At 44.6% G+C, this 14,797-nt stretch overlaps 1 protein-coding gene across 1 annotated transcript; it reads right to left on the bottom strand.

The window, feature by feature from the left end:
* Nucleotides 1-78: 78 nt before the first annotated feature.
* PPP2CB (protein phosphatase 2 catalytic subunit beta) lies at nt 79-12,732 on the bottom strand. The gene is made up of 7 exons (XM_080986967.1): nt 12,314-12,732; nt 9,725-9,934; nt 9,402-9,575; nt 5,760-5,849; nt 3,021-3,182; nt 1,857-1,975; nt 79-737 (listed from the first exon to the last, which is right to left on the bottom strand). The coding sequence occupies exons 1-7, from the start codon at nt 12,413-12,415 to the stop codon at nt 665-667; spliced, it is 930 nt and encodes a 309-aa protein (XP_080843093.1). The 5' UTR covers nt 12,416-12,732; the 3' UTR covers nt 79-664.
* Between the last annotated feature and the right edge of the window lie 2,065 nt (nt 12,733-14,797).

Genomic DNA, 14,797 nt, shown 5'->3' with positions numbered 1-14,797 from the left:
AGCAGTATTCCAACAACTGATAAATTCCCTATAATGAATGAGAAAGAGAAATTATTTCATTTCAGTGTACCCATCTGATTGGAGTAATGATCTGCAAGTTTATTTGCTCAAATACATCAAATAAGATGCAAGCACTTTGACAAATATACAGAAAAAAGGTAGGATCAACACAGAACAGTAATCTAGCTTAAATGGAGGGAAAGCTTATGACAACATACTCCCAAGAGGAACTTTCTTCTGCAGTTAAATTACTTATGTCAATAAAATAGAGGGCGATAGGCGTAAGAAGGAAGTTAGTTTGTGCATTTTTCTTAAACTTCAAAATGTTAATACATGCCAGTTAAACACTACAACTAAAATTTACAAGTAAGCATGACAGGGAGATGAGTTTGTTAGTTACCTTTCCTCTTTGAATAGTCCAGAAGAAAACAATTACTATAGTTACAGCAGGCAAACTGGCTGTTGGACTGGCTGATAAAGGATTGATTAGTGCGTTGAAGTCCATCTGAAGTTGTGCTCAAAAGCTCGTCATCCTCATTATGGCACAGTTTGGTCCATGAAGAGGCTTTACGCTGAGACAGACCTCAACTTATCACAAATTGTTGCTTTTCAAAAATTGCCAGGTATACTACTACTGATCAAGGTCAGGCTGAGGAAGAGATGTTTATAGGAAGTAGTCTGGGGTACGCCGAGTAACATGAGGCTCTCCACGGCGAGGCGCTGGATCAAATTGAAGGCTGTTAAAAGGAAAAGGCTGATTAAGTGCTTTGTTGCATTAACTGCTGCATTTTTATTAATTAAATCCCATACCTGTCCTCTCCCCACTCTCATTTCCACGAGTTCCATTCTTAAGCTATTTTATTGCAGAATGTCAGGCCAACAAAGATCATTCAGGTTTGCCAAAACTGAAAATAATATTTTGGCCAAGGGTTTAGGATTTCAAGAGGACAGTGTTTGTGCTTGCTTGACTATGGTAGACAATTACCCATATTTCACTAAATGGTATGCAACACTGAATCAAAAAAGGGAAATTGTATTTTTATTAACTGCAACAAACATTATCAATATTTCAGTCATCATTTCCCATACATTCACCCTCTATTAGGGCTTGAGCGGGAGAATTTCCGCTGAAATAAAAATGGACTCATTTAGCATAGTTTTAATCATGATTTGTTTAAAATTCTGTCCCTACATTGAAGGTGACTATTTCGTGGTGTAATTCCCAAATTAATGTGTCCTGTTCCTTGGTTAGACGAGGTAGCAATTCAACGTGAGTGATGTTAACAACAAAATGCAGTATTCTTTAACATAGGTTCAAAAATATTACTTATGTTTTAGCTATCATTTTCTGAACATTAGGGCCTAGTTTGCACATCACACTAAGCCTTGGAATGTGAGCAGTTTTTCTCCCCCATGGCCTGCTACTGAACTAAGCCATAACTTCACGTCACCCAAACGTGAAGTGGTTAAGCTTGTGGTTTAGCTCTCTGCAGCCTGACCACAAGCTGTAACCAAAGTTTGTCCTATGGGTTATGGCTTGTAGCTTGTCCAAATGAGCTAATCCCCGAGCCCAGATTTCAATATGATGGGCTAAGCTTTGTCCCACTCCGTGCAGCAGCAAAACAACTGGAAAGGAGCAAAGTGACCGCAAACTCCTCTCCACGAGTCCACACATTTGTGCTAAACCATAACTAGGCTTCCAGCATGATATCTAAACTAGGCCCATGAGATATTCTTTAGAGTTCATACTGCAAAAGTGGTGTACTCTATAGAATTCATCAACACTTAACACAAGCCAGAGACCTTTCCCCCCTGCAACCTCACCCCCATTGTTAAAACAAGCTCATGTTTCTTACAAGGAATATTTTAAAGTGTCATCTAGTTCCATGATAGCAGCCTGGTTCCCACAACGATAACAGTAATTGGGTGCACTGAAAATGGTGACCACATTCCGATCATGACACCAGTTGTAACCCTGCAGTGAGGGGAAGAAAATGCTTTCAGTTAAAAGTATCAACCAATTTCTTCTTGAAAAGGTATAACTAGATTAAAAGGTGTAAGGTCAGTAATCCCATGACCCTTAGGAGGGAGATGCAGGGGTCATAGGAAGCATCTAATTCCCTTCTCTGGCAGCAGAAAGCAAGCTCTGACACTATATTCCCCTTCTGCATAGCTGAAACTTCCACAACTCTTACTCTACCCTGATCAGAGGTGATAAAGAGACATGCTGGGGATAGGCCAAAATACTTTGATCTAATGCCTTCCCAGTACCCTGACAAGTCCCACACCAGGGACTAAACTACAGCCCAGGAGCTGAAAACTTTATTCCTTTCTATCTCCCTTGCATTGGTCCCAATGGTAGGGAAATAGTTTAAATAAAAAGAAAAGGACGGAGTAGCATAAGACTGCTCCTTTGGCCTCCCTTTCACAGTGCTGGCACAAGCCCAGCAGGACCATCTTTGACTCGCCCTCCGCACCACCTTAGGAATGCACCCTACCTTGCTTTACATATTTTCACTGGTACAAAACAAACTATTTCAGAGTCAGAGCAAACATGTTCTGCACTATCTCAATGAATACTAATTATGTTCAAATGCAAACACCAATTTTTACATCTTTAAACATTCTCTGTAACTCGTGGCGAATTATCAAACCCTAGCCACTAGCAAATTGGAAAATGTAAGATGCTCACTTGAAACGTCCCCTTAAAATTAATTTAGTATAAACTAAAATCAGTCACAGAGATATTAATATTACAGGATTAACTGGTACATTGGCAAATAAAGTTAACTGAACCATATATTTGTGATACGTGTAAACATTTTTATTTACTCTGAATATTGTTCTAATAATTCTTGATGAATACTATACTAATTTACACCTCTAAGATACTGAACATTTTTGGTGCCTACTACATGGCATAAAAATTCAAGATGCTGAGACTATACAACCTTCTTTCCAAAAAAGACAGACTTTCATTTTTAAGCCTTAGGTGGCTAGGTGCAACAGAGTAATTATACCTCCATTACAAGTTGGTGAGCACGGGACACCAATGTAAGCCCATTGGCATGGTTAAATGTTTCAGAGATATCTTGACCAAATGTATAGCCAGCACCACGTGGAGAAATCCCCCAGCCACCACGATCATCTGGATCTGACCATAACAGATCACACATTGGGCCCTGTTCAAAGAAAATGGTACAATATGTTACATAAAGGGGAAAATATTGCAAAAGGTAATCTAAAAAGTGTTAAGCTCCTGGATCTCTTAAGTATATTGCATATTCTATTTAATAAAAACATTTTACAGACAAATAGGAAAAGTTGTTTGCTACAGTCTTCAGGAATTTGAAAATGAAACCTATCTAGAGAAAACAAGTGTGAAAATCAGAGAAGTGAACAGTATCAATAGAAAAAAATCACCCAACCCCCTGTAAAAGTGATGAGAAACTTAGCAGATGAATTTGGCAAACAAAGAGGTGTATGAAGTAAAAGCATCAAAACAAAATACATACATTCCAAGCCAAAAAGAAAATAATACCAGAAACAAACACAGATGGAGCAGAAGAACTAAAAGCAGGATGAAAAAATAATAAATAGAAAAAAGGATACTAGGAAAAAACAGGAAAATATAAATGAACATCACCAGTATGTGAACTATTGTGCGTGTATCTGGCAAAAGATCAAGTTGAACAGAAAAGCCACAGTGCTGTTTAGAGAGAAAATTGGTAAAGAAAAAGTGTAATTTCAGTTGAAATGAAAACTAGGTTGAAAGGACCAGAGGCAGTAAAGGCACTGAGAAAAACTAATGCAATTCCCAAAAGAAAGAACGGAAACCAGATGACAGCTAAACAAAGAAGGAAAATCCAAAAGAACAGCTGAGGGATGCCAGGATCCTGCAAGATCAGCTCTTGCATGCAAAGTACCTAGGCATAATTCCAGCTTCAAGCACACAAACGAAATGTTTTAGTTAAAGGGTCTACACCCTTCCAATGTGAAAGCTGTGCATAATCTCAGAACTGACTCATCTAGCAAACTTTGCATGACATCAGCATCAGTTTAAAATGTACCTTCTAACTATACAGCACTGTAGATGCACGTCTGTGTCTCTCTTAAACTACATAGTCATTGTGGTGCAAACAGAAGAAAGGAGCCATGATCTACCTTGCAGCTCAAACAAAACAGAGCTACAGGAATTTTATGCACTGATTATAGTAAAGCATTCTAAACCAAGCATGTGGTAAACTTTCAAAGCCAGGTTACAGGCATAACTCAACTTTCTAAAGTAATTAACACCACAATTTTCAACTCATGTATGGACATCCAAATTATTATTTACAAATGCCCAGAATAATTCTATTTATACAAGACAATAGCCCTATTCAGGCATCATGTCTACCAAGGTCCCTGCATGACTCTGTCTACTCCACCCACCCCCACTAAGGTCTGAATGAGCTTCTATCCTCACTTATTCAAGCACGTTTAGAATTCTCATTGAGATTTCCCTGCTTAACTTGGAAAAGCCGGGTGTGCCTGAGATGCTGGGGACTGGACCAGTCCACATATCCTTGTGCTTCCTACGTATGTTGGAATGCAGATGCTAAATCCTGATGCAAAGTGCTTTTAGGAAAGGGGGTGCCAACTGCATAAACTGCTAGAGAAGATTTACAAATTCTCAACCTCCTCAAAAAGCTAGTCTTGCTCTTTTAAAACATATTTCAGCTGTAGCAATGTACTAGCCACTTTGTAAAGTTACAGGAGAGCAACTCCAGTTGCTACAGAACTGTTGTTATCCAAGCGCATTCTGTATTGACTAAAATCCAGTGCAAATGAATGAGTCATGTATCACTGCCATGAGTGCACATAATAAACCATTTGAGAAACATCTGTGTTAAGAAGTACTGCAGATATGTGGTCCATGGCCTTCTCTGTGGTGGCTCTGACTATGAAATGCCTTCCTCCTGGAAACAAATCAGGCCCCAATGCTTTTGACATTCTAACACTAGGCTGGGCATTTATGAATATTAGCCCACTGCTACATTTCACACTGTGAAATGTAATTCCCCATTTTTACCTGCTTTCATTTAAGTAACTAGATGCGTTATTATCATTTTAAATATTGTCACCCACCCTGAGATCTTTGAATTTAGGGAGAGCTGAAAAAATAGTATTGGAACAAAGTATCTATACCACCAATTCAGGGCTTGATATGACACCCAAGCTGTGCAGACATTTTGTTCTTACAGACCCTATTATGGTAAACTATAAAGTAGAAGTTCTGGTCTGTTCATTTTTTAGCCATCCAATTAAATTCATACATAAGAAATAGTACTGTAGAAGAAAAAAACCTCTTGGTTTTTAAGACTGACCAGAGCTTGCAAAATTTTAAAAGGCATTTCCACACACACATACAGCAGGGAATGCCTCATACTGTACAATTTTATACGTGTCTACTCAGAAGTAAGGCCCACAAAGGTCAACAGAACTTACTCAGGTGCATAACTAGGACTGCATCCCATTTTTATAAATACTAGAATGAAAAATAATTTTAAAGGTTAAAGATCTGCAAACTAATTAAGGCAACCAACACGTTTTTTAATCAATTAACTGATCAACTGCACGCTGCAACCCTTTTGTCTAGCTATTATATTTGCCTGATTCAGTTCAAAGATATGATACCAAACCCTATTCTATATTTAATGTATATATTTGCCATTCAATGTATACTCTGAGTCACAATGCATTTTCATTGATATTACCTCATGTGGAACTTCCTGCAGACGATCAAGAGCTCTAATATGATCCAGTGTATCTATAGATGGGGAAAGACCTCCATGGAGACAAAATATCTGAAGAAGAATAAGAACCAGAATAAACGTATTATTTGCACTGCCAAGAGGTTGTATTCCTCATTCGCTTGAGGTATTTGTTGATACCAAGAACCAATTCTTATGCTACTGTCGCAACATGCACTTGACAATGAGCCTTGTGTGTTGCTTTCTTTCTCAGTTTTTGCACAAGGGGAGAACAGAAATTTCTACCGAAGATTAAAATCACCAGCTTGTGCGATCACCTGAAACAGGTTTTTCATTGGGCCACTTTAGATGCAACACTAAAACCATTGTTTAGGGTTACAATAATAAGCTGCAGTGAGCCTCAAACTTAAGGTTCCCCCCTCCCCCACCCTCTTCTGCCAGGAGTTTAGAAGTTTTGCTTCTGCTCTAAACGCAGCTTGTATTAAATCTGGACAACATATAATTAATCTTAACAGTGGTTTGTTGAAACAAGTCAACAAAAAGCCAGTTTATGAAGCTGCCTTGATTCAATTAACTATGGTTAATAATAATCATAATATATCAGCAGCCACATGATCACCATTAACCATAGTTTGTCAGTAAACCCGAACAAGTTTCACAAAAGCAATCAATTTAGTAGCACAATGCTAAAAATGTGGCAAAATGCATTAACATCTAAGCCCGCATAATACAGCGCAAAGAGTACCGTATTTTTCGGACCATAGGACGCACTTTTTCCCCTCCAAAAATGAAGGGGAAATGTGTGTGCGTCCTATGGAGCGAATGCAGACTCCTCGGCTTCAGCGATAGCAATGCGAAGCCTCCGAAGCCTGCGCTCCGGAGGCTTCGCGTTGCTTCCGCTGAAGCCAGGAGAGTCTGCTCTTTGAGGCTGGCGGTGGGGGAAAGCAGCGCTTCCCCCATCGCCAGCCCCAGAGGATGGGGGGCAGCGAGAAGGCGCGCGACGCCTTGCCGCTACCCTCCAACCCGGCTTCGAGGCTGGCGGTGGGGAAAGCAGCGCTTGCCCCATCGCCAGCCCCAGAGGATGGGGGGCAGCGGGAAGGCGCGCGACGCCTTGCCGCTACCCTCCAACCCGGCTTCGAGGCTGGCGGTGGGGAAAGCAGCGCTTCCCCCATCGCCAGCCCCAGAGGATGGGGGGCAGCGGGAAGGCGCGCGACGCCTTGCCGCTACCCTCCAACCCGGCTTCGAGGCTGGCGGTGGGGAAAGCAGCGCTTCCCCCATCGCCAGCCCCAGAGGATGGGGGGCAGCGGGAAGGCGCGCGACGCCTTGCCGCTACCCTCCAACCCGGCTTCGAGGCTGGCGGTGGGGAAAGCAGCGCTTCCCCCATCGCCAGCCCCAGAGGATGGGGGGCAGCGGGAAGGCGCGCGACGCCTTGCCGCTACCCTCCAACCCGGCTTCGAGGCTGGCGGTGGGGAAAGCAGCGCTTCCCCCATCGCCAGCCCCAGAGGATGGGGGGCAGCGGGAAGGAGCGCGACGCCTTGCCGCTACCCTCCAACCCGGCTTCGAGGCTGGCGGTGGGGAAAGCAGCGCTTCCCCCATCGCCAGCCCCAGAGGATGGGGGGCAGCGGGAAGGCGCGCGACGCCTTGCCGCTACCCTCCAACCCGGCTTCGAGGCTGGCGGTGGGGAAAGCAGCGCTTCCCCCATCGCCAGCCCCAGAGGATGGGGGGCAGCGGGAAGGCGCGCGACGCCTTGCCGCTACCCTCCAACCCGGCTTCGAGGCTGGCGGTGGGGAAAGCAGCGCTTCCCCCATCGCCAGCCCCAGAGGATGGGGGGCAGCGAGAAGGCGCGCGACGCCTTGCCGCTACCCTCCAACCCGGCTTCGAGGCTGGCGGTGGGGAAAGCAGCGCTTCCCCCATCGCCAGCCCCAGAGGATGGGGGGCAGCGGGAAGGCGCGCGACGCCTTGCCGCTACCCTCCAACCCGGCTTCGAGGCTGGCGGTGGGGAAAGCAGCGCTTCCCCCATCGCCAGCCCCAGAGGATGGGGGGCAGCGGGAAGGCGCGCGACGCCTTGCCGCTACCCTCCAACCCGGCTTCGAGGCTGGCGGTGGGGAAAGCAGCGCTTCCCCCATCGCCAGCCCCAGAGGATGGGGGGCAGCGAGAAGGCGCGCGACGCCTTGCCGCTACCCCCCAACCCGGCTTCGAGGCTGGCGGTGGGGAAAGCAGCGCTTCCCCCATCGCCAGCCCCAGAGGATGGGGGGCAGCGGGAAGGCGCGCGACGCCCTCCCGCTACTCTCCAACCCTCCTGCGGGCTTTTGCGGGAGATGGGGGAATTCCCCCACCTCCCGCAAAAGCAGGCAAAAGCCGCGCGCTCTTTAAAGGGGCTCCGCGGCTTTTCTAGGAGGTGGGGGAATTCCCCCACCTCCTAGAAAAGCCCGCAGGAGCCACGCACCCTTTAAAGAGCGAGCAGCTCTTGGGGGCTTTTCCCCAAGGAGGGAGAAGGGACTGACTGGCCGAGTCAGTCCCTTCTCCCTCCTGCGGGCTTTTGGGGGAGATGGGGGAATTCCCCCACCTACCGCAAAAGCCCGCAAAAGCCCGCAAAAGCCTCGTGCTCTTTAAAGGGGCTCCGCGGCTTCTGCTGGCTTTTCTAGGAGGTGGGGGAATTCCCCCACCTCCTAGAAAAGCCTGCAGGAGCCGCGCACCCTTTAAAGAGCGCGCCGCTCTTGGGGGCTTTTCCCCGAGGAGGGAGAAGGGACTGACTGGCCGTTTCAGTCCCTTCTCCCTCCTGGTCGAAAAGCCCGCAGGAGTCGCGCGGGGCTCCTGTGGGCTTTTGCGGGAGGTTGGGGAATTCCGCCACCTCCCGCAAAAGCAGGGAGAAGGTCTTGGAGTAGCGGACAGGCTGCGTGCAGCCTGTCCGCTGCTCCCAAAGCTGCGGGGGGGAAATCATATTTTTTTCCTTGATTTCCCCCCCTGAAAACTAGGTGCGTCCTATGGGCCGGTGCGTCCTATAGTCCGAAAAATACGGTAATTTCCGCCTCCTCTGTGAATATAGTTGATATCATAGCATTTCAACAATCCCCTTCTATCTGCATCATTCTAGAGGAGGGAAAGAAAGGGTATCAAAATCCTAGGGCTTTTTAAAATTGCTTCTTTGTTCTAGAGTGAAGGGTCACTTCAACCAATAAAACTTTTGTTACATAAGCACTTTTATACTCAAGCCAAACTCATTTTAAATTCCAATTCAAATAGCACCAGAAAGCGATCAATTTTTTGCACAGTGAAAAGTTCTGTAGCTTACTTAATGGCTAATCTTTTTTTTTTCTTCTACATCAACAAAAAGCACCAACATTTCTTAAACTAGAGTTTCTGAACTCCATACACAAGTATGTTTCACACTTCACAGCGTTATCTGCAAAATACAATATGTATTTTACACCTAACAATTCAAATTAAGGACATGAAATTTAAGTCATTAGTACAGGGCAGTACTATTACCACCAAATATGAAGGCAAAACCACATATGGGATGGAATGCTGGGCTGTCAGGAGTTCCCTTTCCCCTCCACAAATCTGCATCATTCTTGGTAATGGTTTCCAGGTTTACTGAAGCCAAGCTTTTTTATGAGTGTCACTAAAATAATAGTATCATACCTGTCCATCAACTAGAGCTGTAAGTGGAAGATAGTCAAACAGATCTGTGAAATACTTCCAAACATTGGCATTTCCGTATTTCCGTAGACATTCATCATAGAAGCCATATACTTGTGTAATTTGCCTGCTTTCATGATTGCCTCTCAGAATTGTAATGCGTTCTGGGTAGCGCACCTAGCCATAAAGAACAAACACATGTTGTAATGATCCACCAGCTGGTATCACCATTATACTCCAGGTGGCACGGAGCTTATCTCATTGCAAAATGTTTACTAAGCATATTTTAATCTAAAACCACAGGAGTCAGAACCTACAAACCTTACCTTTAATGCCACAAGAAGAGTCACAGTTTCCACTGAGTAGTAGCCTCTGTCAACATAATCTCCCATGAAGAGATAATTTGTGTCTGGTGATTTCCCGCCAATTCTAAAGAGCTCCATAAGGTCATGAAATTGACCATGGACATCTCCACAAACTGTAACAGGACAACGTACTTCCTGAACATTTGATTCTTTTGTAAGTATCTCTTTAGCCTAATATGAGAAAAAACAACCAATCAGATTTGAAACCAAAATATATTCAGTTTTTTATGCAAATGTAAAGAAAAACTGCTGCAACAGAAGATCTAGTGACTGTCCTTAATCTCAGTCTTGAACTGAGTTCCTTGTTGAACTCAACAGGAAAGAGGATGGGGGCAAAATTAGAATCAACTGGCTCTGCCTGTAACTGGCTATGGCTCCACCCTATTGTTTGCCCCCCTGAAGTCTGCCCTACGAGTCCCAATGGACACCAGTCACAACTGGCATAACATTTAGGAATTTTCCAGGTGTTCAGGAACTACCTATTATCTCCCGTTTACAAGTATCACCAACCAAACCCCTACCCCTATTTCAACAAATGCAAGGCCCTACAATGTTCAAAAAGCACTTGCTTGACACTTCAGGATGTGTTTATCAACTCCAGGAAAAATTGTATTGATAAGCAAAATCAATATTCTTAAAACTATTATCCTAGGTGCACTCCACTTCCAGACCTATCATTACTACCAGCAGCAAACATTATTAAGAAGTTAAGATATATGATCTACTATGGATTAAATAATAATCTCATTTCAGTTCCATAAATCATGGAAATCCTTCATTTATGTATAAATTTTAATGGTAAAAGTGCTAGAAATGTGGTCTTCTGGAAGCCATTGCTTCAATGTTTTTGCACTAATTTATGCATATTTCTGATTACATAAACATATTCAGCCCTGCATTTTTAAAAATTCTGATTTCAGAAGACATACCAATAAACTAAGATATGATAAAACTCAAGAAATAAGCACAAAACTATGGGATTCCTGCGGCTCCCTCTTGGCTGTAACTACATAGCTTTCAAAGTCACACTTCTGGTGGCTGGGCAACTACGTTCATAAATGCTAAGTGTAATGGAGTTGAAAAGTGGGGGTAGTTCTGTACCCAATTATACAAAGCACTGCAAGAATTTACATTACTGAAATATGTGGAAAGCACGTATAGCTGCTTTCCTAACAAAAAGAAAAATGTAAACCTTATTTGTACTGTTTAGGCTGCAATCCTATACACACCTACCTGGGAGTAATTCCCATTGAGCAGGTAAGTATAGGATCACATTGTTAACTCTATATTCTCATAGGCTAGCTAGAGCCATGAAAGAAGCCTTCTGTGAGGGAAGCTGTCCAAAACTTCTGAAAGAAGTCAAATTCAATCAGGCTTCTTTGTATTCAACCTTGTATGGGGAAGGAAAAGCAAGTAACCTAGTTTGGATAAAGAAACTAGAATGTTCCAAAATTTTCTGGATCAGGGTGTGCAAAACAGTGAGGATAACGCCATCATTGGAGGTAAAGCATAGCTGTCAACTTTCCCCTTTTCTTGCGAGGAATCCTATTCGGAATAAGGGAATTTCCCTTAAAAAAAAAAGGGAAACGTTGACAGCTATGGAGGTAAAGGAATATACAGAACTGTGTCATAAAGCCATTTTTTCCTCTTCAAAGTGACAAAGCACTTTAACAAAGTGGTGCTATTTTGCACAACGCTCTAAAACATGTCTGATACATACATACAAAATGTAGTGGCCACATAAGCACTGCATCATCCACTGAGTACTTGGGATGATACAGTACTGTGGCTCATACCTGGATTATAACAGAACCTGCTGCTGTGGACGCATACTCTGTGGGTCAGTATGCGTAAGAGTGGCAAAAGCAACCTCTTGCTGCAGGAAATCCGGTGCTGAGAGCATCGTGGGTTTTTGTTTTGTTGTTGTTGGGAAAAAACAACAATACAGTTGTGGTCATCTGGCTGTGGCCCCCACCCTTCGCAACACTTCCGTCTCCCCACGAGCGCGCGGGGAAGAGTGAATTACACTGGGGGAGGAGAGCAAATTGTAACGTTCCCTACAATTCCACAGTGCCCTTTGCCAGGAACACAGCAAGGTTTCAAACCAGGCCCCAGGCACCAAGATCTTAACAGTGCGAAGAATGATGAGGATGGAGAGAAATTCGCAGGGAGCAGAGACAGCCACAGTCCAAGAAAGGCAAAGCCTAGGTTTAAAGTATGACATTGATATACTCCACTGGCTTCATTACTGTCAGCTTCGCTTTTAATCTAATTGCTATATGCAAATGTCTTTTTGTGCGTGTGTGTGTGTGTGGGGGGGGGTACTTTTACACAGCCTTGACAGCCCTTTCCAAAGAACTCTCTCCACCTTTAGCCTTCTCAAAACTGTCTCCTTGGTTTCCCAGGACCCGTTTTACCGGCAAAGGGAGAAGTCAAAACCTTTTGCCCGAGTCATTTTCAGCTTTCCGCCCCCCTCCTTCCTCTCTCTAGTGATCCTCTCAGGTTTTATTTCGGTAGGATCCGGGCCGCCCCCCCCCCCCGGTCACGCACCTTCTCGCAGAGGCTCCGCACTTGGCTCTCGCTCAGCTGCTTGCACTCGTTGAGCTGCTCGATCCATTGGTCCAGCTCCTTGGTGAAGCTCTTGTCCTCCATTCTGGCCAGCCGCCCGCTCAGTTGTGGGAGAAGGGAGCAGCGCCGGGCGGCGTGGCCAGGGCGGTGTGGTCCAGGCTGGACCGGCCCAAAGGGAGGGAAAGAAGAAGAAAAAAGGAAGGAAGGGGGGAAAGGGGAAAAAAAAACACACAAGCCAACGGTACTGAGGGGGGCAGAGAGAGAGAGAGGGGGAGGGGAGGGGGAGGCCCGGACCAACGGTCACAAGCCCAACGGCCCGCCTAGAAGAGCGCGCGCGCGACACAGGCCCAAGCCTCACCCTCAAGTCCCTCACCCCCTCTCTCCCTCCGGCACCCGTGTAATGGCGGCGGCGGCGGCGGCGCTGCGCACTTCCGCCTCACGTCGAGGCGCTTCCGGCGAAACGGGCCGGCCGCAGCGCCACCTATCGCCCGGAGGGCAGAACGTGCCCTCTTACCTCGCCTCTGCTCCGTTCGCGAGTTGAGAGGGGGAAAGGGATCGAAACCTGAAGGCAGGGGCTATGAAACGAAGGAAACTTAAGCTTCACGGCCTCTAATCCCCGAGGGCCCCCACAAGCGGCTTTAGTGCGTTTTTTTGGGGGGGGTCTGGTAGACCCAATTTGAGTCACACAACTCAAATGGGGTTTTGTTGTTGTATTTCAACAACCCTGAAGTTTGAGTCAGGAGCACAGATGTTGTGAAGGTGGAGTGCGGCAGTACGGCAGTTTTAAGCAAAATCTGAAATGTATTTTATTTTTTAACTGTGGTGATCTGACATGGAAGAACCCCATTGAAGATGCCCCCCCCCCATGGCCATTCAAGCTTTGGGGCCCCAAAATTGTTGGTCCGCCACAGCCTGAAGAGTGCAGTTTGGGGAAGGAGCCCACTACAAGCACTTTTTCTTTCATCGTCCAGGGAACTGACAAATAATGTTAAGCTTGATTTTTAACAAGTTGGACTTTTTTATTTTTATGGTGGTGCTTCATATTTGAAATCCTTCTTCCCATGTCCCAAGACTTCCCTGAAACCAACTCTCAGGAACATTCAGTGAATTTATTACTTACTCCGGCCTTTTAAATGTCCTGAAATTTTAAGTTGTAGAGCCACGGTTTCTAATAACGTTCTATGATTTTAATGTGTGCTTTTTTTTTTTTTAAAGCACTGCTTTTAACTGTTTTAGGAGCCCCTTCAGCACTGAATGAGGTATACAGCTCAGGAGCAATTGTGCTGGCTGTGGGGTCTGCACCAAAGTTAGGCCCATGCAAATGCAAGTCAGCACATATCCCAGAAAAGGTGCAATCACTGCAAAAGACTGTTTGGTTTAATTTATATACCACCCTTCATCAAAAGATCTCAGGGCGGTTCGCAGAATTAAACATCAGGTCCCACAGTGTCAACAGCTATCTAATGTCATGCCCCAAATCATGAATACAGGCTGCAGTCTTCTGGATTTTAAAAAATACTTTCTGTGGAATTAGCACAGATTTTAACAGCCCTAGTCTGGCTTTCTGTTACAGTGCTGAGTGCAGTTAACCTCTCTTTTCCACACAGATATGGCTGATCATTTTTCTTGAGGAATGCAGAGATGAACCCATGTCTCTTCCAAAAAGTGGTAGTACTGCAGAGGAACTGCGGCAAGTCCAGTGTAGCTACCAGTCCCGATCTTATCTGGGTTAATGTTATGACACAGCTACATGATACAGCTGTTCATCAAAGTCCATGCTCACCAAAAAACATGTCTACTACAGTAAGCAACTACTCTAGAGAAATTATACCTCTGCTCACCCATTTTACCTGCTGTTTTCACACAAGGATTGTGTCATCGTCAAAGTTCAGTGTGTGTATAAGAGTGCATTGTGAAATCACTTGCGAGATGCTTCACAGGAACAGAATCACAAATGAAATATCCCACTGAAATAAAATGTGACTTGAGTCTAAGTATTTCTATTATGCTTTACTAATTTCACCTGTACCCCGATTTAGATTGTGTAAAACTGTGCAGAATTGTGTTCCAAATAAACTGCCCAGTATTAAGTTATAAAGATTCAGATTTGGCTTTTTCTTAAGTTTTAATTTTGGTTGAAAAGGCAAGGCAACAGCCTTTAAGTTATTAATATCAAATTTAAATAAGTATTTTAATCAAGTAAAAAAAGAAGGGACAAAAAATTTCTATGCAAATGATTCATGAATCAACCAAGAATAGAAAGAGGCCTACTGTCAGGCAGCTGAAAATAAAGAAAAACCGGATTTATACCTTTAACCATTATAATGAATGTACAGTGGTACCTCGGGTTAAGTACGTAATTTGTTCCAGAGGTCCATACTTAACCTGAAACTGTTCTTAACCTGTTCTTAACCTGATGCACCACTTTAGCTAATGGGGCCTCCTGCTGTGGCTGCGCCACTGGAG

The sequence above is a fragment of the Podarcis pityusensis genome (assembly GCF_964106645.2).
Source record: "Podarcis pityusensis genome assembly, chromosome: 17".
In the NCBI taxonomy this organism is placed as follows: Eukaryota; Metazoa; Chordata; class Lepidosauria; order Squamata; family Lacertidae; genus Podarcis; species Podarcis pityusensis.
The sequence above is the reverse complement of the archived record's forward strand: the minus strand, read 5'-3'. Positions and strand labels throughout refer to the sequence as shown.

Bases quoted from the DNA above. Each gene is read 5' to 3' on its own strand.
- PPP2CB (XM_080986967.1), bottom strand. From the start codon at position 12,415: ATGGAGGACAAGAGCTTCACCAAGGAGCTGGACCAATGGATCGAGCAG. The intron at 3,183-5,759 runs GTAATATCAATG...TTCTTTGAACAG, and splicing joins TGCAGGAAGTTCCACATGAG to GGCCCAATGTGTGATCTGTT. The intron at 738-1,856 runs GTAAGAAACATG...TCCTTTTAACAG, and splicing joins GACACTTTAAAATATTCCTT to CCTTCAATTTGATCCAGCGC.